The 25,098-nt window shown below is 49.7% G+C and overlaps 5 protein-coding genes across 7 annotated transcripts; 2 read left to right on the forward strand and 3 right to left on the reverse strand.

Annotated features, from left to right (window-relative positions):
• Nucleotides 1-301: 301 nt before the first annotated feature.
• C18H17orf114 (chromosome 18 C17orf114 homolog) lies at nucleotides 302-6,639 on the forward strand. Its single transcript, XM_064271669.1, has 2 exons — nucleotides 302-3,547; nucleotides 4,009-6,639. The coding sequence occupies exons 1-2, from the start codon at nucleotides 3,115-3,117 to the stop codon at nucleotides 4,176-4,178; spliced, it is 603 nt and encodes a 200-aa protein (XP_064127739.1). The 5' UTR covers nucleotides 302-3,114; the 3' UTR covers nucleotides 4,179-6,639.
• Nucleotides 6,631-8,652, reverse strand: PSMB6 (proteasome 20S subunit beta 6). Of its 2 annotated transcripts, none has more exons than XM_064271665.1 (6): nucleotides 8,518-8,652; nucleotides 8,032-8,099; nucleotides 7,567-7,698; nucleotides 7,318-7,447; nucleotides 6,972-7,116; nucleotides 6,631-6,864 (listed from the first exon to the last, which is right to left on the reverse strand). In XM_064271665.1, exons 1-6 carry the CDS (start codon nucleotides 8,617-8,619, stop codon nucleotides 6,800-6,802), a joined length of 642 nt encoding a protein of 213 aa, XP_064127735.1. In that variant the 5' UTR covers nucleotides 8,620-8,652; the 3' UTR covers nucleotides 6,631-6,799. The 2 variants fall into 2 exon arrangements, with proteins under 2 accessions (XP_064127735.1, XP_064127734.1); XM_064271664.1 differs by having other exon boundaries at nucleotides 6,631-6,844; nucleotides 8,518-8,651.
• A 5,692-nt stretch (nucleotides 8,653-14,344) lies between these two features.
• GLTPD2 (glycolipid transfer protein domain containing 2) lies at nucleotides 14,345-15,692 on the reverse strand. Its single transcript, XM_064271668.1, has 3 exons — nucleotides 15,417-15,692; nucleotides 14,982-15,148; nucleotides 14,345-14,882 (listed from the first exon to the last, which is right to left on the reverse strand). The coding sequence occupies exons 1-3, from the start codon at nucleotides 15,690-15,692 to the stop codon at nucleotides 14,345-14,347; spliced, it is 981 nt and encodes a 326-aa protein (XP_064127738.1).
• A 16-nt stretch (nucleotides 15,693-15,708) lies between these two features.
• VMO1 (vitelline membrane outer layer 1 homolog) lies at nucleotides 15,709-18,725 on the forward strand. 2 transcript variants are annotated; one of them, XM_003416874.4, is made up of 3 exons: nucleotides 15,709-17,530; nucleotides 17,630-17,745; nucleotides 18,035-18,725. In XM_003416874.4, the coding sequence occupies exons 1-3, from the start codon at nucleotides 17,312-17,314 to the stop codon at nucleotides 18,330-18,332; spliced, it is 633 nt and encodes a 210-aa protein (XP_003416922.2). In that variant the 5' UTR covers nucleotides 15,709-17,311; the 3' UTR covers nucleotides 18,333-18,725. The 2 variants fall into 2 exon arrangements, with proteins under 2 accessions (XP_003416922.2, XP_010594847.1); XM_010596545.3 differs by having other exon boundaries at nucleotides 15,709-17,745; nucleotides 18,035-18,724.
• Nucleotides 18,726-19,321: 596 nt separating this feature from the next.
• TM4SF5 (transmembrane 4 L six family member 5) lies at nucleotides 19,322-24,103 on the reverse strand. The gene is made up of 5 exons (XM_064270350.1): nucleotides 23,933-24,103; nucleotides 20,337-20,417; nucleotides 19,819-19,955; nucleotides 19,413-19,596; nucleotides 19,322-19,336 (listed from the first exon to the last, which is right to left on the reverse strand). Exons 1-5 carry the CDS (start codon nucleotides 24,101-24,103, stop codon nucleotides 19,322-19,324), a joined length of 588 nt encoding a protein of 195 aa, XP_064126420.1.
• Between the last annotated feature and the right edge of the window lie 995 nt (nucleotides 24,104-25,098).

Below are 25,098 nucleotides of genomic sequence, written 5' to 3' on the forward strand. Positions count from 1 at the left end.
CCGCGGGATTCTCGTCGGTCCCGTCCCGCCCCCGCCGCCCTCGGCCCGCCCGCCGGCCCGCGAGCAGCCTTTGCCCGGGGGCTCATTCTGCCCTGGGGGCCGCGCGGCCAGGTGGGTGCGTCCAGCTGGCTACTGTCCGCCGGTCTGTTCGTCTGTCCCGCGCCGTCGGTCCGAGCCGGGCCGGCCGCCGCCCTGTGGGCGCTCGGGGCGGTGCGCATTCCTCCGCTCGGGCGCCGGCCCTCCGGCCCTTACCATCCCGCCTGCACTGGCTGGAACCCTGGCAGGACGCGCGTCCGCCACGGGCGTCCGCTGCCTCCCGTCCCGGGCCGGCAACGAACTACCTCGGGCCTGGCCCAGCCAGTGTTTGTAGATAGAAGGAGTAAAAGACCCGAGCGATGGTGGCTACAAATTAATTCAGGTATGCATGCTTGCATTCACTGATCCATGCTTTCACCCAGTCACCAAATATTATTGCGCACCTGCTTCCTGCCAGGCACTGAGCGGACGGACAGTAGTGAGCAAGACAGCCGCCGAACCTGCTCTCCCGGAACTTACAACCTAGGACCAAACAGGAAAATCCTCATGTCCTAAAAGACAAGATATTTCAGTATCCATAAGAAGTCAGATTTCTTTATCCTTTTGATGGACATTTAGGTTGTTTCTAGTTTCTGTTATGAGTAAAGGTCCTATGACCATTCCTGTACATGTCTTTGTGTGGATATATGTTTTCATTTCCCTTGGGAGTGGAGTTGCCAGCTCATGTAATAAATTTATGTTTAACTTTATGAGGAGCTGCCAAACTGTTTTCCAAAATGGTTGTTCTATTTTACATTTCCAAAATCAACGTGGGATAGTTGGAGTTTCTGGGGATCTCCCAGACTTGATCATGTCCGTCTTCTTAACATGAGTTAGCCATTCTAATAGGTGCAAAGTGGTATGTTGTGGTTTAATTTGCATTTCTCTGATGGTTAGTAACCTTGACAATCTTTTCATGTGCTTATTGGCCGTTTGTATATCTTCTTGTGTTAAGTGTCCAAGTCTTTTGGCAATTTTTTTTTAAATCCCATTATTTGTCTTATTGAATTGTAAGAGTTCTTTATATATTTTGGATACAAGTTCTTTATCAGACTTCTCTATTGCAAATATTTTCTCTCAGAATGTGTCTTGTCTTTTCATTTTCTTAATAATGGTGCCTTTTGAAGAGCAGAAAATTTTAATTTTGGTGAATTTGCATCATATTCTAACAGCAGAATATTGTTGTTAATTGCCTTCCTGTTGAATCCTAATCGTGGTGACCTCATGTATGCAGAGTCGAACTGCTCCACAGGGTTTTCAAGGCTGTGACCTTCCAGAAGCAGGCTGCCAGGCCCGAGGCACCTCTGGGTCAATTCTAACTGCCACCCTTTTGACTAGTAGTCAAACGCTTAACTGTTTGCGCCACCCAGGGACTCCAGTAGAATATTACCCAGCAATAAAAATGAACAAATCATCAAATGATACAGCCAAGTTGAAAAACAGTTTGGCAATTCCTCCAAGTATTACACATAGTTACCATATGACCCAGCAAGTCCATTCCTGGGTAAATACCCAAGAAAATTGTAAACATTATGCTAAGTGAAGGCCGCATATTATATGATCCATTAATATGAAATGTCCTACATAGGCAGAAAGAAGATTAGTGGTTACCAAGGGCTGGCGGGAGGGGGAGTGGGGAGTGATTGCTAAGGTATATGCGGCTTCTTTTGGGGGTGATGAAAATAGGATAAAATTAATGATGATAATTGTACAACTCTGTGAATATACTAATGTATACTTTTGTTAATGTTTAATACACACAACAACATGAATGAATTTTAAAAATATGCTGAAAGAAGCTGTTCACAAAAGAGTAATACGATATGATTCAATTTACCTGAAGTTCTAAAACAGGCAAAAACAATCAGTGGTGATACAAATCTGATCAGTAGTTACTTGGTACAAAACCCCAAAAACTAAACTCGCTTGCTGTGGGGTCAATTCCGACTCACAGTGACCCTAGAAGACAGGATAGAACTGCTCCATTGGGTTTCCAAGGAGCGGCTGGTAGATTCAAAACTGCCAACCTTTTGGTTAGCAGTTGAGCTCTTAACCGCTGTGCCACCAGGGCTCCTTCTTGGTACAGGGAATGGGGAAAGGAGTGACTGTAAAGGGGCACATGGAGTCCATGGGTGGTGCAAACTTTTAACCCACTCGGCTGCTAACTGAAAGGTTGAAGGTTCAAGAATACCCAGAGGCTCCTCAAGAGAAAAACTGTTGAAAACCGATGCGGCACAGTTCTAGTCTGACACACACAGGATCACTATGAGTCAGAATCAACTATACAGCAGCTGTTTTTTTTTTTTTTTTCTTTTTAAGTAACTTGTTAATACTCATGGAACCATACACTTAATATGTATGCATTAAATTGTATGTAAATTCTTCCTTCCGTAAAGTTAACTTAAAAAACAGAAAGCAAACAGATTTCTGTGTAAATTAGGCAGTACGGTATAGTCAGCAGTGGCTCCCGACCTTCCCCATATCATGGCACCCTTAGGGTGCCAGCTTTACTTGAAAGCATTTAGAGTTCCTGGGTGGGGTGCTCCGGACCCAAGGATCCCAGCCAAGTCTCTGGTCGCCCCAGACCTGGCTGAGGGGATCAGTGCCTGCCAGGGACATGCTGCTTGGGAAGCCCTGTGAGGTGGTCAACACAGGGTACTCTCGGGTCAGACTGGCCTCTGTTCATAAATGCCTGTATGACCTTGCATAAGCCAGCTAATCTCTCAGTGCCTTCCTTTCCTCATCTGTAAAATCAGGACGGCAATAACACTTACCTCAAAAGATCGTGCACATGATTAAATGAGATAGCATGTAAAAGTCCCTAGCTTCTACCTGGCAGAGCGTAATTAATCAATGACAACTATCTTCATAAAAGGGGACAAGAGCTGTCAGACCATTTAATGAGAACATAACATTTCTCTGGCTGGTAAAGTTTCTTGTTTGAGTTATCCTAACAAAAAAAAGAGAGAGAGAGAGACTAAAGTTTTACATCTTGGGCAGCCCAAGTTCTCATTCTAAAATACAAATGAGCCCCCAGCAATGTCCAGTCTGGCACCAGAAGTGTCTGGAATTGCTGTACTGAATTTTCATTGCATCTGTCACAGCACTTTTGTGTCTGTCTCTACAGTGCTACCCCTGCCAACATCCTCCTGCTTCTCCAAGGGGATCAGAGAGAACCCCACAATTAGAAGAGTGCAAAAAGATAGCAGTAGAATGGGGGTATCTTCCACCCCATTCCTCCTCCCTCCTCTCTCCCTTCTGTCCCCTGGCGCCTATAATCACCAGGCCGGTCTGAGGCTAAGTGGTAGTTTGCCCTTGATGGGGGGGCCTGGAAACCACACCCCTCACCCAGGAGCCCTCCTGGCCATTCCCACCATCGCGGTCTCCTCCATTGCTGAGATGGGTCTGAAGGGGGCATGGTGCTTCCCATGGTGTGGGTGCCGGAGACAGCGGAGGACTGAAAGAGGAGCAGGTATGGGGGGAGACTAACAGGGGACTGCCGGGCAGATAGGCATGCAACAACAGCCAGACAGACATGGGGTAGAAAGATAAATGTCCAAACCAGTAAAGGGAAAGAGGATAATCTGTGTCTTTGAGTGGGGTGGGTCCGTCACTCCCCCACAGGACTGGCTAATTTGCAGAGCCCAGTACAAAAGGAAAAGGCAGAGCCCTTTTTATAAAAATTATTAAGAATTTCAAGACACCAACAGAAAGCATTGCACCAAGCATGGGGCCCTTGTGTGCCCACAAAGAAGGCCCTGCTCCCTCGACATCCCCTCTCCCAATCCCTGCTTCTGCAGCAGACCCCCTCACCCCTAGGCCCCCAGGCATCTTCCCTAGCCTCTCTCCTCAGTTCTGGGGGTGTAGTGGGGAAGAGGTTGCAGATGAACCCTGACCACAACTCTCTTCTTACTCCTCCAATCTCCCTTTTAGGCCTCGATCCAGCTGCCCCTGCAGATCCCAGCCCACCCACGGCCCCCATGGTGGCTGAGGGCGGGATACCCTCCCCAGAGGCTCCTGGTGCCTACTTCAGCAGGAAAGCCAGACTCTCCTTCCGCCACCAGCTGCACGACATAGCATCAGCCAATGACTCCACCATTTGAAGGGGACAACCAGGGCTGAACCTCCAGGAGACCTTGGCAACCCTCCTTCCCCTACTCCTCAGCCATCCCAGTGTCTAGCTCCCCCCCTTCATGACTGTCTCATGAAATACATTTGGAGTTGCCAAGTGTGTGTGTATGTGCCTGTGTGGGGAAGCAGGGAGTCCACGGGGGCCAAGGCACAAGACAGGGGCTGGGTTATGGGGCTGAAGTGGCAAGTGCACCATAGGGTGGGGTGGGCACAGAGGAGCTGGTGAATATGAGGCAGCAGATCTAATGCAGAGCCCAGATGTGGTTAGCAGGAGGTAAGAGTTTACTAAAATCAAGCTTCAGAGTTGGGTGTGGTGCAGCGGTTTGGGGAGGTTGGGGGCTGGGCATTTCAGCAGATGGTACTAGGGAGCATATATATTCATTCCATAAATATCAGTGTCTACTCCTTGCTAGGCAATGAGGATATACTAGTGAACTAGGGAGAAAGAGTTCTCTCCTTGCTGAGCTTACTTCCCGGCAGGGAGAGGTAGACAATAAACAAGTAAATAAATAAGCATAATACTAGACAGCGATGTGTGCTGCGGTAAAGAAAATTAAATAGGGTAAGATGAGGGTAGGAGCCCTGGTGGTGCAATGCTTAAAGTGCTCGGCTGCTTCAACCCATCAGCAGGTCCGATGGAGAAAAGGCCTGGTGATCTGCTCCGGTAAAGATTAACAACCTAGGAAACCCTATGGGGCGGTTCTGCTCTGTTCTGTGAGGTTGTGATGAGTCCGAAACAACTGGATGGTACGCAGCAGTGTGAGAGTGTGTGGGGGCGAAGGGTGGAGCTTCATTTCCAGTGGTCAGGAAGGGCCTTCCTGATGAGGTGACATTTGAGCTGAGTCCTGAGCGATGAGTCAGCCATGTGGAAATTGGGGGAATCGGGGAACAACAGTCCCACTAAGAAAAAAGAGCAAGTTTAAGTGCAAAGACCCTGAGGTTTTAGGAACAGAAAAGCCAGTGAGTCCTGTCAAGATTGAGGGGAACTTCCAGGCCATGGTAAGAAGCTAAAACATTATTTTCTAGGTGGATTGGTAAGCCACTGAAGAATGTTAAACAGGAAAACAACATGATCTCACTTAGGTTTAAGAGAGATCACTGGTTGCTGTGTGGGGAAAGGACTGGAGAAGGGCAAATGTGGAAGCAGGCCATTTAGGAGGTTGTCTTCATCCAGGTGAAAGATGGTCAGGAAGCAGCGTGGAGACAGTGAGAGTTAGATTCTGGGTAGTGCCAACAATTAATGCACTCGGCTTCTACTCAAAAGGTTGGAGGTTTGAGTCCACCCAGAGGCACCTTGGAAGAAAAGTCCTGGCAATATACTTGCAAAAAATTAGCCACTGAAAATCCTGTAGAGCACAATTCTACAGACACACATGGGATTACTATGAATTAGAGTCAACTCCACAGCAGCTAGGTTTTAGATATACTTTTATTAGAGTTTCCAGGACTTACTGTGAGATTGAATATGGAGTGTAAAAGAGGAATCCAAGATGATGCCTTGGGAGAGGGAGAACCGGGAGAACAGGTTTTGGAAGGAAAATCAAAAGTATTGCATTGGTTATTTTAAGTTTAAGATACATGTCTCTGTTTTTTACTTAATCCAGGCCCTCTCCACCTCCTTAGGACCTTAGAAGCCTCCTGTCTACCTTCCAAAAGCCTCCACGGTGATTTCACTCTAGAACAAGCTTCCCACAGTTCCCTGATTCATAGGCTGGAGAAGCGACTGAGGGAAATTGAGAATGTTAGTCACTGTCATGGAGCACTACTGAGCTCCTTTAGGTCCCTGGCTTGAATGGGGACAGGTTTGGAGGGGCCAGAGTCCACCCTCAGCCTCCCTTTCAAGGGGCTGAAGATTACCTTACCATCACACCCGCCACAGGAATGGTGGCTGCCCTCTTCTACCCAAAGTTCATCTTCAACTCCATCGGCAGAAAGGGTCCCCCTTTCTCCCAAGTCAAGGAAGCTGTTCTGCTGCTCTTGACTGTAAGATGAGGTGACAGAGGTGAGTGTGGAGAGAGTGGACCATGAGGCTAGGTCAGAGGCGACCTGGAGTCTTTCTGGCCTTAAGGCCAGTAGCCACCCATGATGACTGGCAGGAAGCAGGCTGAGGGCAGGTGACCCCCGTCTCAGGATTCTGAGATCCACCTCAGGCTTGAACAGAAGGGGGTGGATCATTCATTGGTAGCAACCATACTCTGGTGGCACAAGGACGTGGATATGGCAGGGCAAAGGAAGTATGGGAAAAGGTGGTCTGGAGAAAGGCTTGAAAACTACCCGTCCAGAGGCTTAGTGGAGAATGGGCCTTCATAAACTTTTGTATTCTTTCTGACTCTCTCCAAGCTCAATGTAGTAGTCTGCACAAACAGGAGTGGGCCAGACCAAGTTCAGGCTTAAGGTCAAGAAAAGAATCCCAAGTCACACAGATTCTGACAAACTGTTTATTGAATTTTTGGTCAGTATGGGATATCTTTTATTATACCCTAGAATCCCAGGATTCAGGGGGGCGGTAAAGTGGCAATGGCGAATTTGGGGATCTGGTCTCCCAAAAGTACCTGCCGCTCTACCCCTGATTCTGCAATGGCTGCTAGGCGGATCACCCCTCCACTGGAGCCATCCCGTTCCATGGCCAAAGCGAGAGCTGTGGATAAGAGAAAGTTGGGGTTAGGGTCTGACTCTGATGCTGGGATCACTGCAAGGAATGAGGCATGTTGGCTTGGCTTGGGTAGAGGATTGAAGCTCACAGGCCCAGAAGCCCAAGTTCTCACCATTGGCAGTGAAATGCAGACACTCTTCCTTGGTCATGCCCTCCCGGTAGGTAGCATCGACATAGCCATAGATATAGGAGCTCCCTGAGCCTCCAATGGCAAAGGACTGCCTTACCATCATACCCCCCATGGGTACTGAGTACACCTGCCAGGTGAAGGGAGGACAAGAGTCACCAGTTGTATCGTCCCCAACACACATACCCTCACCAGTCCATCGTGGGATTGATCTGGGGAGAGTTAATAGTAGGAGTGAGACAGAGACTGGAAGGAGAAAGGGAATGTGGCTGGGCTGGGGACAGGGTCAAAAGCATGGCTCCAGTGCTCTGTCCTCCTGGGGGATTCCGACCTGCCCTCCTTCTTGGGGGTCCCAGCCCGCAATGATGATTCCTGCCATCAAGTCTTCCCGGTATCGGTAACACATCTCCTTAAACAGGCTGGCTGCCGTGTGCACCAGCGGAGGCTCATTCAGTTCAATGCTAAAGGGTGAGAGGGGCCACAAGGAAGGCAGTGTCAGGACCTGGGAGTCAGGCCATTTAAAAGATTCTCAGGCCCCAAGTCTTTCCAGATATTTTGCTCCTCCCTTGCCCACAAGCACCTGTGGAAGCCAAGCTGATAAGTGACAGCATCAGCTACTGCCTGGGTATCAGCTGCTGAGCCCGAGCGGCAGCAGAATATTCGGTCGTGAATAGGGGTCAGCTTGTCAGTCACTCGATTGGCGATGTAGGACCTGCAGGATGGTAAAATAGTTGGGCAAGGACTCACCTGTTTCCCACCTCCATCCCAAGGCTCTCCACGCCCTCAGGGCTTGGGGATGAGCATTCTAGCATTGTCTGTTAGCTCGCATCCAAACTGTTGAGAGGTGGATCGAAAACAGACTTTTGCAAGGATTTCACCAAAGGGCAAGGGGAACTGGGAAGTAGCAGATGCTGGGACAAATCCTTATCTCCAGGGAGGGGAGGTACCTCCCTTCCCACAGCGGTCTGTGCTGGGCAAGGATGGAATGGCAGACAGGGCAGGAAGGGAAAAATGGGACCTTTCACATTATCTGTCCAGAGCTCACCCAGTGGTCGTTCTGGAGTCGGCCCCCAGAACCACGCCCCCGTCAAATTGCACAGCCATGATAGTGGTCTGGGAAGAGGGAGAAGGGGGGTGAGACGGGGCCTTTTTTCGCATTTTCCAGCATACACAAGGCTTAATGATCCCTCTAACCAGCTCCCAAAGAACGAAACTCGTACGCTGCCGACCCATTCTGAAGTATCAAGGAGAAACACAATACCAGAATTCCATCCCTCAAATCCCCAAACGCTCATTCAGGCCTTAAATTCAAGGGCTTCACTCGCCGGAAAATTCCAGAACCTCACACTTCAACCCACCCTCCACCTCCCACCATGAACGTCGGAAACAACCCCAGCATACTCTCCCCCTGCCTCGAGCACACCACAGCCCACCCTACCCCACCTCCCAAGCTCTCCCAATCCACTCAGGCCTTATTCTTTTGTCGCATTGAGGCTTGAGCACATCTCCTGAACTGCGGCTCCTTCCTCACCCCTGTGGAGACTTCCCGGTTTTCCCAGTCGGGGGTGAGCGCCTCCGACCCCCAGGCCGGAGCCGACCCTGCCCCCCGAGCAGCTACTAAGGTTGCCGCCATCTTTCTCCTCCGCTGCTGCCATAAAGCAACTGTCGTAAAGCGCTCTGTCACTCCCTCGGGTCGCGCTCTGAGGCTTTCTAGGGGCGAAGCTACGCCTTGGTTGACGGCAGAAGGGAAAATAAATGTACTGGCGGTTGATTTGCGACAGTGAGCACTTGATGGCAGTGTGGCAGAAAAAAAAAACATCGTCAAGAGATTACGTTTCCTGTGTGCCTTTGCGGTTCCGATCTATCTGACCAGAGTTGTAGTTCAAAGGGCCCTCGAGAGGGACTTGAGAGTCTCTGAGTCGGAATAACCAAGTTATGTTACCATTTCTCGTGGGCAATGTTTCGTTCTGCTGTAGGTGGCGTCGCTATGACTCGCAACCGACTGCACGGCACCTAACAACAACAACGTCCTAGGAGGAGCCTTGGTGTACCATGGTTAAACATTTGGGCTGCTAACCAAGGGGTCTGCGGTTGGAACCCAGAAGTCGCTCCGTGAAACACCTGGCGATCTGCTCATGTAAAGATTTCAGCCTAGAAACCCTATGGGACAGTTCTACTCTGTCTATAGGGTCGCGATAAGTTGCAATCGACTGGACAGCAACGGGTTTTTGGTTTTATAAAGAAGTCCTGGTGGCGCAGTGGTTAAAAGCGCTTGGCTGCTAACTGGAAGGTCAGTGATTGAACCCACCAGCTGCGCAGGAGAACGATGTGGCAGTCGGCTTCATAAAGATTACAGCCTTGGAAATCCTATGCTACACTGGGTTTGGGTTTAGGTACTAGGAACCCATTGGCATCCAGTTGATTCCAACTCATAGAGACCCTATAGGACAGAGTAGAACTGCCCTGCAGGGTTTCCAAGACTGTAATCTTTATGGAAACAGACTGCCACATCCTTCTCAGGCCGAGTGGCTGGTGGGTTTGAATTGCCAACCTTTCGGCTGGGCTGCTAACCTATAGAGTTGTAAAGATTACAGACAAGGGAACCCTATGGAGCAGTTCTACTCTGCAACACATGAGGTCGCCATGAGCCAGAATGGACTAGATGGCAACAGGTTTGGTTTTTGGTTTTACATACCCGGTGTGGAATTGCTGGGTCATGTGGTAATTTTATGGTTAACATTTTGAAGAACTGCCAAACTCTGTTCCACAGTGGCATGGTTTTGTTGATTCCCTATTGTTTTTCTATTCTCTTTTTTGTTCACGTCCACTCTAATCTTTATTATTTTCTTCCTTCTTGATTTGGGTTTCATTTGCATTTCTAGTTTCTTAAGGTGGAAGATTAGGTTATATTTTGAGATCTTTCTTCATTTTTAATGTAAGTATGTATAGCTATAAATTTCCCTCTGAGCATTGCTTATGCTGCATCCCATAAACTTTGGCATGCTGTGTTTGTTTTCCTTTATTTCAACGTGTTTTCCAATTTCCCTTATGATTTCTTCTTTCACCCATTAATTATTTAGTAATGTGTTGTTTAATTTCCATGTATTTGTGAGTTTCCCAATTTTTCTTCTATTATCGATTTTTATTTTTGTTCCGTTTTGATTGGAGAATATACTATGTGATTTTAGTCCTTTTAAATTTATTGATATTTGTTTTGTAGTCTAACATATGGTCTATACTGGAGAATGTTTCATGTGCAGTGGAGGATATATGTATTGTGTGGTTGCTGGTGGAGTGTTCAATATTATTAAATGAGGAACTTGTCATAGTCTTTCTCCTCCATCAAACCATTCTACATACTGCAGTCAGAGCCAGTTTTTTTTTTTTTTTAGTTGAAAATCTGATTCAGGCAATCCCCTTGGAATTAGCTCTTGAAATAAAGTTCAAACACCATAACATGGTTTGTCAGGCCCTTCATGATCTTGCTTCTGCACAGCTGTCCAGATCACATCTCTCCTTTTCTTTTTGATGCTTTTGGCTCCAGTCATCTGAATTATTTGTAGTGCCCATTCATACATTCAATAAAAATTATTGAATGCCTACTTGGCATCAGGCACTGTTCTAGACACTGAAGATACATCAAGGAACGTGTAGGCAGGATAGGCAGAAATTTCTACCCCCAGAGAGCTTACATTCTATTAGGGAAGGAAAAAACCTAAATAAATAAGTGCGGTATGTTAGATAGTGAGTCATGCTAAGAAGAAAAATAAAGCAAGTGGGGGAGATAGGAAGTGTGTGTGTGGGGGGGGGGGTGTTGCGATTTGAAAAAGAATAATCAGGAGAGGCCTCACTGAAGACACAACATTTAAACAAATACCAGAATAAGTAAGAGGGGATGCCATCTATCTGGGGAAAAGGAATTCTGGAAAGAGGAAACAGCAAGGGCAAACAAAAGTCCTAAGGCAGGAGCATGACTGATGTTTTCAGTGAACATCGAGGAGATCAATTTGCCTAGTGCAGATTCAGATCGTGTAGGACCTTTAGGGAGCCTTTTATCATTCTCAACTGAAAATATGGTCCAGAAACTCCCCAGTTCAAATTAAAAAAAAATTTTGTCCGAGATGAGAAGCCATTGGAAGGTTTTGAGCAGGGAAGTGACATGATTTGATTTACATTTGAAAGGATCACTTTGACTGTTCTATTGAAAAATTTTAACAGATTGGATGTGGGTGGGATGAAAGAGAGAAGAGTCAAGGATGACTGCAAGGTTTTTGGCCTTAAGAACCCAGAAAAATGGAGCTGTTATTTACTGAACTAGCAAAGATGTGAGGGGAATATGTGTGTAAAAATGGCATGGGGGCAGCGTCTGACTTCCTCTAACTTCGCAAGCTGGAAGGAGAATCAAGATCAACAGTCTAAGGCTGATTCCTACAAGGTGGCAATTAGACATGCCTCCTCTCTCCACCATCTTTCCCAATTCTGACACCAACTGTCCCTCCCATGGTACTCTACTTCTTGGCTGAGTACCATAATTCAACGCAATGGCCACACAGAACTCACAGACAATACTTAAGAGTATGGGGTTTATTAGGGAAGTTACAGGTTACAATTCAGGTTTAGGAACACACAGGATACAGTTCTTTCATCAGGAGAGCGTCTCTGCCCTGCTTGGGCAAGCGTTAACAAAACGATTTTAGCTCTGCTGATAAGTGCCCTGAAGTACCCACTCTGCCAGTAGACCTCTGCTGCAAATGCTCAGCTCTAGCTCCACCAAGTGCCCCAAAGCTGCCAACTGCGCCAGCCAGCAAGCCCCCTGCCAGAAGGCACTCAGCTTTCTTGCTCAGTGGGCCAGGAAGCCCAAAATGCCCTCTCCTGCTGGTCTCCTGTCAGTCTCCTGGTTCTGCTTCTTCTGCTGCTGCTACTTCTCTGCCACTGCTTCTCTGTATCTTGCCATCTTTGGTGTTAGATCTCTCTTTCTGTCTCCTGGGTCTAGGAGAGTCTTAGTGCAGGAATCACATGGCACGCTCTGCTCCTGGCTCTTTTTCCTTGGTGGTGAGATCCTCTCCTTCCCACCTCTGGAATGGCTCATTTTAAGCCTAGTGAGATGGCAAAACTGACCAATCCCTCCATTAGGGTTCCGTAGACTGTATCTGCATGGTTCCACCCCCACATGGTGCCATGAACATTGCCTTATTAGCAAGCTATCCAATCCCCCTTAAAAAAAAAAAAACCCAAACCCATTGCCATAGAGTCAATTCCAAGTCATAGTGACCCTATAGGACAGGATAGAACTGCCCCAGAGAGTTTCCAAGGAGCACCTCGTGGATTTGAACTGCCAACCTTTTGTGGTTAGCAGTCACAGCTCTTAACCACTACACCACCAGGGTTTCCTCCAATCACCCCCTTGGTGGGCCACAATTACCTCATTTCTATAGTCCTACCCAATCATTTTATGTAACTCACAAAGACCACGGCTAGAATGGCCATATTAAATAAGTCATTGCATCACAATGTGTGTTGGGGGGGGTGCGAAGAGAGCATTAAAAGCTTGATTTTGGACATTTAAGTTTGCTATGCCTAGTTGATATCAAGTGGAGATGTCAAATAGGCAGTTGTATGTATAGGATTCTGAAGTCCAGGAAAAAGTGGGTTAGAGTTATAATTTGGGAGTTAGTGTATAAAATGGTGAAGCTCTTTCCTATTCACTGTTCTTGTGGGAATGGCCAAGGAGCCCTTTAGTAAACATGGGTTTATCGAGCTGAGTGCCTGCTTGGTGTGAAGCAAGAAGCCCAGGTTTTTGAAAATTTTATTTATTTTGTTGTTGTTGAGTTTATACACAGTAAAACATTTTTTTCCTTAAAAACATACGCTAATTTAACAGTTTCTAAATGTACAATTCAGTGACACTGATTACATTGTTCAAGTTGTGCAAGCATTCTCACCTTTTCGGAGTTGTTCCTCCTTCCTTAAGGTAAACTCACTGCCTCCTAAGGTTCTTATCTAATCTTTCAGGTTGCTGTTGTCAGTCTGATCCAATATAAATGGATCCTGAAAGAGCATACAGCTCAATGCAGGCATTCTTTACTAGTTAAGCCAAACTATTGCTGGGTTTTAAGAAGACTTGAGGGTTTGTTTTTGGTTTAATGTTTAAAGATCTCAGGACAATAGTTTCAGGGGTTGTTTCTTATATTAGATCTCACATAAGGCTTCCAATTTTAAAATAATTCATAAAAAGCACTTTTTTCTTTGCTTTTGTGACAGTAATGTTAATCATAAATCCAACTGTGAAATCTTCAGGTGTTTTCCCTGCGTGAGCCACACACTGAGAATGACCCAACAGCCAAATTGAACTTCTTAATACAGACATCAAGAGGGCCTGCTGTTGACTGTGAGTTCTCCAGTCTGGCTCGCTGGGAGTACCATCTCGATTTCTGACATGGTGGCTGGCAGGAAATACACAAAAAGGCTATCTTATTGTGTAATTTTTACTACATGTGTTCAATTGGCTACCAAATTTTATTAAATGAAACTGTTATTACCTCCTTATGATTTCGTGACAGGGCCCTCATTGTGTGCTTTCTGCAGGTAGCAATTTATGAAAAGCCTAGCTTATTTGTAAACCTATCTTTGTCTGTGTTTTTTTAAAGCATTTATTATTCTCTACCATAAATTGAGTTCTGATTAAAGTGTTTTCTGCCCCACACAAGCAGACCGTATGACAGAAACCTCAGCGCGTGTGGATAAAAGGAGTAGACGCCCAGGTTTTAGGGATGGGGTATGGAGGGGACGATGGTGCCATTTATTCACAGAGGCAGGGAACACAGGAGAAGGCACAGGTTCTGGGGGGAAGGTGGTGGGATCCGTGTTGGACGTGTTGTGTTTGCGGTGCCTGTGGAGGTACCCAAGAAAGAGCTGCTTATGTGGGGCTGAACTGAGGTTGCCTGTCTCAGCTGGAGACAGGGCATGTAGTTGGCAATTGAAGCCATGGGAGTGGCTGAGATAGGCCGGAGGGGAGCGTGAATCCCTCGGCTGCCGGGAACACGGATGACACATCTTTCCACATTCATTTTTTTCTATTTCCCTTCAGGGCCTGCCATCATCACACAGAACGCCCACATCGACAGCTGCCAAAAACTCCTTTTTATTTCCCACAGCTCTTCCCAACTTCCTGAGAGCTGCGGATAGAGAGAGGAACCCCAAACCAGAGGCTGGCCTTCGTGGCGGTGACGTCCGAAAGAGGCGGGGCCTAAGCGGTCTGTCTCGCCCCCTTGGTAGCGGCGACAGAACCCCAGGCTGCACTAACCCCGCCCCAACGCAAAGGGCCCTGGTTTCATTGCGGGTCCCCGACTGTGGCGCCTTCAGGCCAGGTGGAGCAGGCCGCGCTCGGCCAGCAGGCCCTGGGTGCGGTTATAGACCTCCTCCAGGGTGCTGGCGGTCCGGAGCAGCGCGGCTCGCGCCTCGGTCTCCCTGGTTCTGGGACACGCCAGCTCGAGCAAGCGGTCACGACCAGGGAAGGCGAGGAATGCGAGGCGGGCGGCCTGACGGATGAGCCAGGGGTGGTGCGGGGCCAGGGCCGTTCCGTAGGCGTCGCTGCACTGCACACCGGCGTCAGGGCCTCCAAGCTTCCCGGTCGCCACCCGGTGCAGACAGAGCTGGGACCAGCGCAGCGCGCGGTGCAGCAAGAGCATCGTTCGTGAGCCGGAGGAGCGGGCCGAGTCCCGGGGGGCAGTCCCGGGCCTCTCCAGCAGCCCTGTCTGCCGCTCCCACGCCGTCATGGCCGCCAGCGACTTGTAGTGTGCAGCATCTAGGCCGCGCACCCTGGTCTCCAGGGCTGTGACCTTGGTGGAAGCCTCGCTTGTGGCGAAAGCAAAGACGGAGCCGAGGGGAGTTAGGAACCTGTGTGTTTGGTGGTGGTGGGAATGAGAGAGATGGTTTGAGAGAGGGCAATGGAACCACAAGAAGCGGGGACTGGAGTGGGGTAGGGGGACCACTCACCTGACCAGCTCCCTCCATCCGGCCAGGTACTGCGACAACTCCACATCCCCTTCGGGGTTCAGACTGGCGCGGAACGCCCTCATCATTCGGCCTAGCATCCCCTGGGGGCCCAGACACGGAGGCTCTTCCCTCTCCAGGACCTCCAGGGGTCCCGACTTTTGCTGGACCTGAGGGGTAAAAGCGGGGGGGGGGGGATGGGAGCAGAACCCCCATCCTGCTGGACCCTCATAGCCAAGCAGCCCAGTCGGACTGTGAAGAAATTGTTCCTAAGGTCTAGCTGGCGTCGTCCCTCCTACTGTACCCTTAATTTCTAACCGGAGAGGGAGGGGGAAATGAGGCGGAAGACCCACTCTTCACCAGGTCCTCAGTAGCTCCACTTCCTCCTAATCAGAGTCCCATCTGGAGCTCCCAGCACAGCCCTGCCCGGGGTCGTACCTGGAAGGGCAGCAGTCCCTCGGGCGTGCAGGATTGTGCCCCGGATCCGCAGCCTGAGAGCGCTCCTGGGGAGAGATGAGGTGGAGCAGTGAGAATTGAAGGAGGGGCCATGGGTTCTGAGGGCCTAGGGAGGGTTCCTCTCTGACCAGATGAGGGAAGGGGCCACTCACGAAGGCTCTGAGCACTGAAATAAAGCAGCAGCAAAGCGAAGATAGCGAGAGGAATTGCGTGGTGGAGCCGGCGCTGCCGGGCCAGTGGCCGCAGCGTGAACCCCATGGCCGCTGCTGGGACCACCGCCCCCTCACCAGCCCCTAGCCAGTCCTTGACCCTCTGCATTCAGGAGGGGAGAGAAGACCGCGGTGCCGTGAGGCTCAAAGGGTTAATAATTAACCCTAAAGCCCCCTCACCTGTGTCCTTTGCCCCAAGGGGCAGCTATCCATGGGTGAGGGACTGGATAAAGGGGATTTGGGGGATTGGGTGACAGTGACAAGTCTCTGCATTTCTCTTCCCTCTAGGACCAGCTGGGTCTTGGGAAGAAAGGCTGGGGTCAGAGCCAGCTCCTCCACTAAGCAGTGCATAGGCTCTAAATTAACTCTGAGCCCAGTTCCCTCCACTGTAAATTGAGGATAATAGTTGGTACCTCAAAGGCCTCATGTGAGGATTAAATGATAATGTATGTGAAAACACTGTAAATGGAAAAAGCTTACCACAAATCTTTTCTATTAAGTTCAAGCGCTGGGCACCTGGGATCCAGAAACACCCACTTGTAAATGCCCTGTCCTATGCCTGGAGGACCTTGTCTTCGTCTGAATACATGACCTTTCAAATATTTACTTTAGGTTTTATCCTTTTACACCTTTGTGCTTATTTTTTTTTTTTAACTCCAGATTCGTTCATTGAACCAAAATTTATTAACTACTTCCACATGTCAAGTTCTGTCCTAGGCTTCAGGAGCACAAAAGCGCCTTCACAGAGCTCAAGGTCCGTTGGGGGAGAATTTACTTATTTGTCTTCCCCTCTGGAATGTGAGCCCTGACAAAGACAAGAGCCTTGTTTTTCTTGATTGCTGCTTTATTTTTAGCTCTTAGAATATTGCCTGGACCAAAGTACATTATTACTGAATAAATATTTATTGAATAAATGATCGAAGGTATATGAGAGGCAGACAAGTAGGCGGTGGTGCCCCCTTACAAATTTGAGCCAGATTTTTTTTTTTTTTAAAGGCAAATTAGGAGTCCACCTGGTGGTCAAGGCGGGAAAGGCATTCCTGGAGAGGATAACAGAACAGGAGCAGGACCCGTCCCGTGTCCATAATTTTTTAGGATTATTCCTGTCTCTCTGTCGGGAGGAGGGGCTGTCCCAGATTCTGAAAGAGCCAGGATTCCAGTATCTAAGAACACCCTTCCAGTTGGACAATTGGTGGATTCTTGCCTCTCACTTTGATGTCCCTCACCCATCCTGTCCCTGGCCAGATTCCTGTACCGTCACTACCATGCCTAGCCCTGGTCTCCACTCTCCCAGTGTTGGAATGTTGCCCCGCTTGCTGGCTGTGACCTTAGGCAAGTTGCTTGTCATTTTGGAGCTCCAGTTCTCTCTTCTGCAAAATAAGAAGGGTAATTCCCACCTCCTAAAATTGCTGTGGAGATTAAACAAAATAAGCCTGCAAAGTGCTGAACACGATTGGTGGCCTACGGTAAACGTTTAGTAGGTGGTGGTACTTTTAACCCGCCAGCTTGCCCTGTCCCTCCTCCTTTGGCGCCGGAAGCCTCGACTTCTTGGAGCAGAGAATCAAGTCTGCAGGATTCCGGGAGCGGATTAGTTTTGGATGTCACTTAATCCAGGCGGCCCTTCCGGAATCGGAGCCGTTGTGGGGGCAGGGGGTGGTAGAAACTCGCATGAGGAGCCAGGCTCACAGAGGCTGCAGGATGAAGCGGGGCGGGGGGGCCAAGCTGCTGCTGCTGCTGTTGTGGGCAACGCGCTGCGGACCAACAGGAGCAGGTGGGCCGAGTGGCTTCAAGTCGGTCATCGAGGTAACTAACGGGGGGCCCTGGGGCGACTGGGCCTGGCCGGAGATGTGTCCTGACGGATTCTTCGCCAACGGATTCTCGCTCAAGGTGGGGACTCAGGCCTGGGTCCCGGAGGGGCGGAGACGTGCGGGACCCCAGAACCTAGGATGGCAGTTCTCTGATTCGTCCATGCCCGTCTTCTCCCAGGTGGAGCCTCCCCAAGGCATTGCTGGCGACGACACGGCTCTGAATGGGATCCGACTACACTGCGCTGGGGGGAACACGGAGTGCAACACGCACGTGGTGGAGTCCCAGTCTGGAAGGTGAACGGGGGGAGGGGCGGGAGGGCAGGAGCCAAGCATCCGCTAGGGTGGGGGTATGCCTTTACCACCTGCTACACTCCCTCTCCCGGCTGGCAGGCACCCCCTGACCTGCGGGGCAGTTGGGGGGATGACTGGAAGGGCTCCCCTCCGCACCTCTGCGGAGGTCAGGTAGTTAGACCTAACCCACCGAAGTCGTGGCGTTCCTGGCTGGGAAGTCCCAAGGGCTGGGGCAGCCTGGAGGTCGGTAGAGGGCGCCCGCAGAGCCAGCGCATCTCTGCTTCCCCCTCAGGTGGGGCACTTGGAGTGAGCCGCAGTGGTGCCCCGGCGGCGGCTTCCTCGTGGCTTTCTCGCTTCGCGTGGAGGCATCTGTGACCCCCGCCGACAACACGGCTGCGAACAACGTGTTCTTCCGCTGCTCCGACGGCGCGGAGTTGCAGGGGCCTGGCCTGACCTGGGGAGAGTTTGGAGACTGGAGCGACCCGTGCCCCAAAGGCGTGTGCGGCTTGCAGACCAAGATCCAACTGCCTAGAGGCCTTGGCGATGACACGGCGCTGAACGACCTGCGCTTATTCTGCTGCAGCAGCTGACACTGTCGCCGCCCTCTTCCCGGCTCCGGCTCCGAGGCTTGTCTCACCTCACTTTATTAAAGCTTGTCCATCTTGGCTTTGGTCTCGCTTGTTTTAGAGGTGGGATACTCCGCCCCCTTATCTCCCTCCTGACCTAGCATTGGGCCAGGCCCTCATTCGGGTTTGGTCTCGGGCTTCTGTGGCAGGCTGCTGAAAGTTAAAGATCCAGATAACCCAGAATAACGCACTTAAACACACCATTTTGCATACAGGTTAAGGAGGGCCTCTGCACACACCCGCCCCTCACCTCGAGAGCCCAGGTTGTCCCCTTATCTGAACCACCAGTGACCCCAAATTAGGAGGAAACAAAGCTATAATGGCCTTAAGCCTTCATTTTCTAGAGTTTAAGAAGTTAAAGCGTCTTTTTCCATAGTTTCAAGTTTTTTTTTTTTTTTTCCTACAAAGTCCAAGTCTCTTAATAGCGATTCTCCCTTTAGGACTTTTGCCCTTGCTGTTCTCTCTGCTTGGAATCCCCCAAGTACTCAGACTGCATCTCAAATTTCACTTCTTCAGTGAGATTCTCCTTATCTTATAAAAAGTCCGTCTATCAGTCAATGATTATCCTGTTAGCAATGCATTTTTTTTTAAAAGAGCTTATCACCAACTGAAACAAACCATTGCCTCTTTCAAAAATTGCCAGTCTCCCACCCCTGGAATGCTAAATGCTTTGAGAGCATAGGACTTGTCTGTCTTGTTTACCACTGTACTTCCAGCACACACTAATGGCTCAATAACTTTTTTTTTTTTTTTTGAAAATAAAAAGCGGGGTGCAAGAGCCCCAAACACAATAGTCCCAAGCCCGGGTGTATCTTGGACACTCGACGCATAAGATACACTCGGAGACTAGCAAGCGAGCTCGTAGCAGTTTATTCCAGCCAGCCAGGGAGGGGGCGGACCAGGCGAGCGTCCAGGAGCGAGCAGGTGTCATGGGGTGGTCGGTCAGTGGAGCCTCAGCTAGGAGTGCCCTGAAGAAGAGAGAAAGTGAGGACACAACCAGTAGCAGGCAGGTTCCCTCTATTACCCTCCCCCACACCGCCCCACCTCCTTCTTCCTGCAATCGCCACAGAAAACGCCAATGGTCGCGTTCACCAGCTGCACCCCGCACAGCACCACCTCCAGGCAGGAGGCAGCCACCAGCAGCGAGAAGAGCGTCAGGTTCCAGGGGACCACACGAGGCGGACTCTTGCACAGGCTCCACAGACTATTGTCACGCAAGTACTCTCCTCTGTGGGCGGGACAAGGTCAGGTGAAGGAAGGCGGTCACGTGGAGTGACTTCTCCCCGCCCGCACCCTGCGCATGGGCACAGGGATTTCTGAAGGCCTCGCTTGCACCACGTGGAGGGAGCGCCCTCGAAGCTGCGTCCCGCCCAGGTCGCCTGGTCCACGTGAAAAAGGACAGGTGGGGAGAGGCAGAGGATGCGGGGCGCGAACACAGGCTAAGCCTTACTTGGAGTTTTCGAACGGGTATTTCCACTCGTCGTTACTGAGGCATTTGGGTCCAATTCGGAGCGCGGCTCCTGATACTGCAAGGCAGTAGATGGCACCAAGCGCCCCAAACGCCGAGCAGAAGACCGAGTGAAGCATCTGGATGCAGAATGGTGGCATAAATTGTGTCGCCTCCCCGCTGGTAGGCCGATTAAACCTAGCCCTACCCCTGCCCCCCATGACAGTCTCTCTGAGTCATGTTAAAAATAATTTCCCGTCAAACGCTGGGCCTTGGAGTTAGGCTAACCCTAAGAGTCAGCAGCTGTGGAGGTTTGTGGAGGTTGTAGCCCCCCTCCAGTCAGGCCCACCCGAGGCCTAGGATTTGCAAGTTCGCGGTAACGCTGAGGTGGAGTCTGGGGTTCTGCAGAGGAGCTTGTGTCGCCTAGCTCCTCTGCGGAGCCGGGGCAGTGGCTTTAGGTGTGGCTCTGTGAGGCCGGTTCAAATACTTAGTCCTGAATCCTGCCTCCGTTTGGATCTTACCCTGCAGCGGTTTCCACAGCAGCCTGTGCCACAGCAGCCCTTTCCCCCTGCCCGAACAGCTGTAATTCCTGGGCACAGTACCTGTGGGAGGAGAGTCAGTGTGATAGCCTGGTCATCCAAATCCTCAAGGTCTTATTTGCATCAGTACTTCCCTTCTCTGGGAAGCCGCTTGTGATTGCCTCAGCTCTTTGAACTATGCTGTGACTGTTAGTCGCCGTCCAGTTGGCTCCAACTCATGGCAACCTTTGGTGTAGCAGAATGAAACGTTGCCCAGTCCTGTGCCATCCTCACAGCCTTTGGTATGTTTGAGCCTGTTGCAGCTACCAGATCAATCCATTTTATGGAGGGTTGCCCTCATTTTCGCTGACCCTTTACTTTACCAAAGTAAATCTAAGGATTGGTCTTTGAACTATACCTCCCTATCTGTTGCCGTTGAGTCGATTCTGACTCATAGCACCCTATAGAACAGGGTAGAACTGCCCTATGGGGCTTCCAAGGCTGTAATCTTAGGGAAGCAGACTGCTACATTTTTCTCCTGAGGAGTGGCTGGTGGGTTTGAAATGTCAACCTTCTGGCTAGCAGCCAAGTGCTTAACCATTGTGCCACCAGGGCTCCTTCTTTGGACTTTAGGAATACCTTAGTTCTATTTCTCCTGGAGTGCTGTTTGGCTCTAATTTATAGTTATTTATGTACCTACCTTATCTCTGTCCATATTGTGACCTCCAATTGTAGGGTCCAATACCATTATCCTCATAAACCTTGGCACCTAGTAGGTGCCCAACTGAATGGGAGTCAGGACGCCTGTGATCTAATGTGAACTCTGTGCTCACTTCATACTCTATGAATTCATTCATCTCTCTGGGTCTCAGTTTTGCCGTATGTAAAATGGGTCTGCAAGTTCGACCTCACAGGGCTGTTGTCAGGATTTAATGAGATAACAGGTTGATTTGATGTCAAGACTGGCTCAGAGTAAATGCTCCATAACTGTAAATTCCCTTCTGTCTCCTCAGCAGCAAGAAGCAAGGAAGGAATAATGGCATTGGAGTGTCTGGTGAGGTGGGATTATGGTAGAGGGTGAAGGAGTATGCTAGTGAAGCCTCTGATGTAGAGTGTAGGATTCCCTGAGGTTCAGCCCCTGGTCCTCTGGTCTTTCTTCCTCTTTTTATTTTTATGGCCTCCGTCACAAAGTCCGTTCCCTCCCATTGGCTCTGCCTCCTGATCCAAATCTAACTACCTGAAGAATATATTCACTTGAATGTCCTGGTTTTACCTCAAATTCAGCCAGGCTCATACTGACCTCATGATATTCCCCAAATTCATTTTCCTTGTACTTTCTTGTCTCCACTGTGGGAAATATCCTCCAGGGCACCCAGGCTAGAAAACTTTAGTACTCCTACAACCAGCCAGCACCCAAATCTTCTAAACATTTTTTAAATGTCTTAAATCTCTTTGCCCTTCCTTGACCTAGTATCATTTCAGACATTACCTCATAGAGGCCATTCTTGAAAATGCTGTAAAAGGTGGCTTCCCACCTTGCACTACCCACCCACTGCCGTTGAGTCAATTCCAACTCATAGCAACCCTATAGAACAGAGTAGAACTGCCCCATAGGGTTTCCAAGGAGTGCCTGGTGAATCTGAACTGCCAACCTTTTGGTTACCAGCCATAGCTCTTCATGACAGCACTCAGCTTTATTTTCTTGATGGTATCTACTGTTTGTCTGAAATCTGCTATCTCTTTAGTGACTTTATTAACTCAATGACTGTTAATCGAGTGCCTGTTAAGTGCAAGGCGCTGGCCCAGGCACTGGGCACACAGCTTCCTTCATACTGTTTGTCTCACCAATGGGGACACAAGCTTTAGGGAGAGCAAGGACCTTGTCTGTGTCCCTGTGGCATAGCATAGTGCTATGGGAGTGAATTTTGAGAACATCTTCTCAAGAGTGACTCTAGGCGTGGTGGTGGGGGAGGCAGGTATGATGTTGGAAGGGCATCCTCCCCTGAAGCAGACTGGGTAGGCTGTCCAGTGCAGTGTGTGAGAGGATAGGGACAGTTGAGGTTGGCGAAGGGGCGTGATGTGAAAGTGGGTAAGTGTGTAGACTCGGAAGGAGTGTGCCCCCTCAGATAGAATTGAGGTCAGAGGGATGGAGTAGAGTCAGAAAGCCATGACTCCACACAGGAGAGGGGAGGACGAAAAACAATCTCCCAGAATAAGAAAGTATTGTTGGTTAAGGAGAGGTATTCCACTTTATCTAGTAGAGGTGTGACCAGCAAAAGGGAGGAAGGTGAGGCTCCTCTTGGAGAACTTTCCTCATTCAGCTGTTCCGAGAAATGGGGAACTGGGCTAGGTAGAACTTTTATCTTTGCCCCATGAAGATGTTAGACTAGCTTTATCTTCAAAAAGTTCCCCTAAATGGTGACGATTGTGAGAATGGTGCAGGACTGGGCAGTGTTTTGTTCTATTGTATGTAGGGTCACTAGGAGTCTGAACCAACTTGATGGCACCTGACAACAACAAATAGGGAGGGGATTGAGGATGGGGATTAGGAAGTCCAAGAAATCTGTATTTCCCCTTCCAACACTTCTCCTGACAGGTTCTAGCCTCAGGGAAGACTTGAGGGCACTGTCTTGGTCATACATACTTAGGTTCTGAGTTTATTCTTAGCACAGAGTTAACAGTTGACGTAGAGTCGATTCCAGTCATGGCGACCCCATGTGTGTCAGAGTAGAACTGTGTTCCACGGGGCTTTCGGTGGCTGGTTTTTTAGAAATAGATTGCCAGGTCTTTTTTCTGAGGCTTCTGTGGGTGGATTCAAACCACCAACCTTCCAGTTAGTAGCTGAACGCGTTAACCTTTGTACCACCCCAGGGCTCCAGAGCACAGAGTGAAACCCAAACCAAACCCATTACCACCGAGTCAGTTCCGACTCATAGCAACCCTAGAGGACAAAGTAGAACTGTCCCGTAGGGTTTCTAAGGAGCAGCTGGTAGATTCAAACTGCTGACCTCTTGGTTAGCAGCCATAGCTCTTAACCACTGTGCCACCACACAACCAGAAATGTGGGCTGAGAGTGAATAGACACGGAAGAGGGGAAGTGTGATACTGAGCTGATAGGTAAAGTTGACTGGTCAGTGATGTCGCTCCCTGGCACCAGACATTTTTTCTGTACCCCACCCTTATGCCCATAATTGTCTTACCCTGATAACCTCCCACACAGCCAGCTGCTCTTTCTGCCTCAGCTGTTGTAGTGAGGTGTACCCAGCATCTGTCTAGCTGTAGTGGAGGTGGGGGGGGAACAGGTAAAGACACGCTCCCCTGTGGAGAAGGGAAGCTGTTTAGAGCAGTGAGACTCCCTCCCTTCCTTCTCCTTAGGCTCAGCTCAAGACCCTGAGACTCTGCTCCAGGACATTCTACAGTGTTCAATAGTGGGTGGAAGGTGTGTGTGTGTGTGTAGAGGGAGGTGGGAAGGGAGTCCCCACCAAGCCAACCCATCTTTTCCCAGGTATCTGACTTTTCCTCTGTCTCCCTCTTCCCAGTTCAAAACCCCTTAGAATGGCAGCAACCCCCAGGCCCATCTCCCTCGCCAGCCTTCTCACCATCAGTCCCCCACCGATGAAGCCTGCCATGAGCCAGACATGCAAGCTGAGGTGGTCGGTCCAGCCAGTCTCCGCATTAGGCACCAGCAGGAGGGTGTTGGCCACGATGCAGACCAGGGAGAGTGGGATGAGGGAGAGCCCCACGAAGCGGGAACACTTTCCGGTGCACATGGCCAGGCAGTCAGGAAGGGCAGGCAGCGAGTGAAAGTGAGCCTGAGGTTCCCCGGCCAGGGGAAAACAAGGCTGGAGCAAGGAGCAAAGGTCGGGGAAGAGGTGTGGCAAAAGCTGGCAGGATCAGAATGATAGGGCGAGTGGCAGAAGGCACACATGTTAGAGAGATAGAGGTGGAGGAGCTGCAACCCGAGAGGGGAGGGGAGGATGCGGTGGAGAAGGTTGGGAAGCTTGTCACACAAAGGAAGCTGCCTGGAATCACTGCTTTCTTCCTCTTTTTCTGAATATAACTCTCCACAGCCCCTCTGGTGGTTCCTTACCTGCTTTGTGGCTTAGTCAAGTCCCTTAATGTTTCCAGGTCTCAGCTGCCTCATCTGTAAAATGGGTATAGTGGTGCCACTTGCCTCATGGGTGGTGGTGCAGATTAAGCTGGGAGGATGTGAAAAGTATTTTGTGAGCTAGGAAGCACTAAGTAGATGTATGTTGTGTATGTAGTAGTTGCTCAGAGAGGGTTCATCCTGGGAAGAAACTAAGAAGATGGTAGTGGGCAACCATTGTCCTTTACAACGTTCACTTTTTCTTCTCGTAGGAAGCATCTCAATATTTCTATATCAAACCCACCACCGGTTTCTCAGGGCAGGCTCATGACTGAGGCCTAATGGATGGGAGCATTCTACCCCCTGGCCTCAGTGTTTGATTCAGCAATGGTCATATGGCCCAAGCCAGTCCTGTGAGAATCAATTTTTGTTTTTTTGTTGGCATTCTGAGGTTAAAAAAAAAAAAAGCTCTGTTTTTGTTGGGGTGCTGATGTTGCTGGTGGTGTATTGTCACCATTAGGGCGACGCTGTTTTCCAGAGTGAAGTCAATACAGAGGAAAGGACCACTGAGAGATGGATAAAGACTAGTCCTGGTGACATCACGTGAACTTGAAGATCCAGCCATGCCTGAAGTCTAATCGTTCCTTAGACAGTTTTGCTTATGTGAGCTTGTTTGAG

This window comes from Loxodonta africana, chromosome 18 (assembly GCF_030014295.1).
Source record: "Loxodonta africana isolate mLoxAfr1 chromosome 18, mLoxAfr1.hap2, whole genome shotgun sequence".
Taxonomy (NCBI): domain Eukaryota; kingdom Metazoa; phylum Chordata; class Mammalia; order Proboscidea; family Elephantidae; genus Loxodonta; species Loxodonta africana.

Excerpts from the sequence above, each read along its gene's own strand:
- PSMB6 (XM_064271664.1), bottom strand. The coding sequence starts at position 8,619 with ATGGCGGCAACCTTAGTAGCTGCTCGGGGGGCAGGGTCGGCTCCGGCC. Across the intron at positions 7,117-7,317 it reads ACCCCCAAGAAGGAGGGCAG|GTGTACTCAGTACCCATGGG; the intron begins GTCGGAATCCCC and ends TTCACCTGGCAG. Across the intron at positions 6,845-6,971 it reads TCTGCATTTCACTGCCAATG|CTCTCGCTTTGGCCATGGAA; the intron begins GTGAGAACTTGG and ends TCTTATCCACAG.
- GLTPD2 (XM_064271668.1), bottom strand. The coding sequence starts at position 15,692 with ATGGGGTTCACGCTGCGGCCACTGGCCCGGCAGCGCCGGCTCCACCAC. Across the intron at positions 15,149-15,416 it reads AGGGACTGCTGCCCTTCCAG|GTCCAGCAAAAGTCGGGACC; the intron begins GTACGACCCCGG and ends TTTACCCCTCAG. Across the intron at positions 14,883-14,981 it reads GGATGGAGGGAGCTGGTCAG|GTTCCTAACTCCCCTCGGCT; the intron begins GTGAGTGGTCCC and ends CCAAACACACAG.
- C18H17orf114 (XM_064271669.1), top strand. The coding sequence starts at position 3,115 with ATGTCCAGTCTGGCACCAGAAGTGTCTGGAATTGCTGTACTGAATTTT. Across the intron at positions 3,548-4,008 it reads GAGGACTGAAAGAGGAGCAG|GCCTCGATCCAGCTGCCCCT; the intron begins GTATGGGGGGAG and ends TCTCCCTTTTAG.
- TM4SF5 (XM_064270350.1), bottom strand. The coding sequence starts at position 24,103 with ATGTGCACCGGAAAGTGTTCCCGCTTCGTGGGGCTCTCCCTCATCCCA. Across the intron at positions 19,956-20,336 it reads GCTGTGGAAACCGCTGCAGG|ATGCTTCACTCGGTCTTCTG; the intron begins GTAAGATCCAAA and ends TTCTGCATCCAG. Across the intron at positions 19,597-19,818 it reads TACCCGTTCGAAAACTCCAA|AGGAGAGTACTTGCGTGACA; the intron begins GTAAGGCTTAGC and ends TCCCGCCCACAG.
- VMO1 (XM_010596545.3), top strand. The coding sequence starts at position 17,312 with ATGAGGAGCCAGGCTCACAGAGGCTGCAGGATGAAGCGGGGCGGGGGG. Across the intron at positions 17,746-18,034 it reads GTGGAGTCCCAGTCTGGAAG|GTGGGGCACTTGGAGTGAGC; the intron begins GTGAACGGGGGG and ends CTTCCCCCTCAG.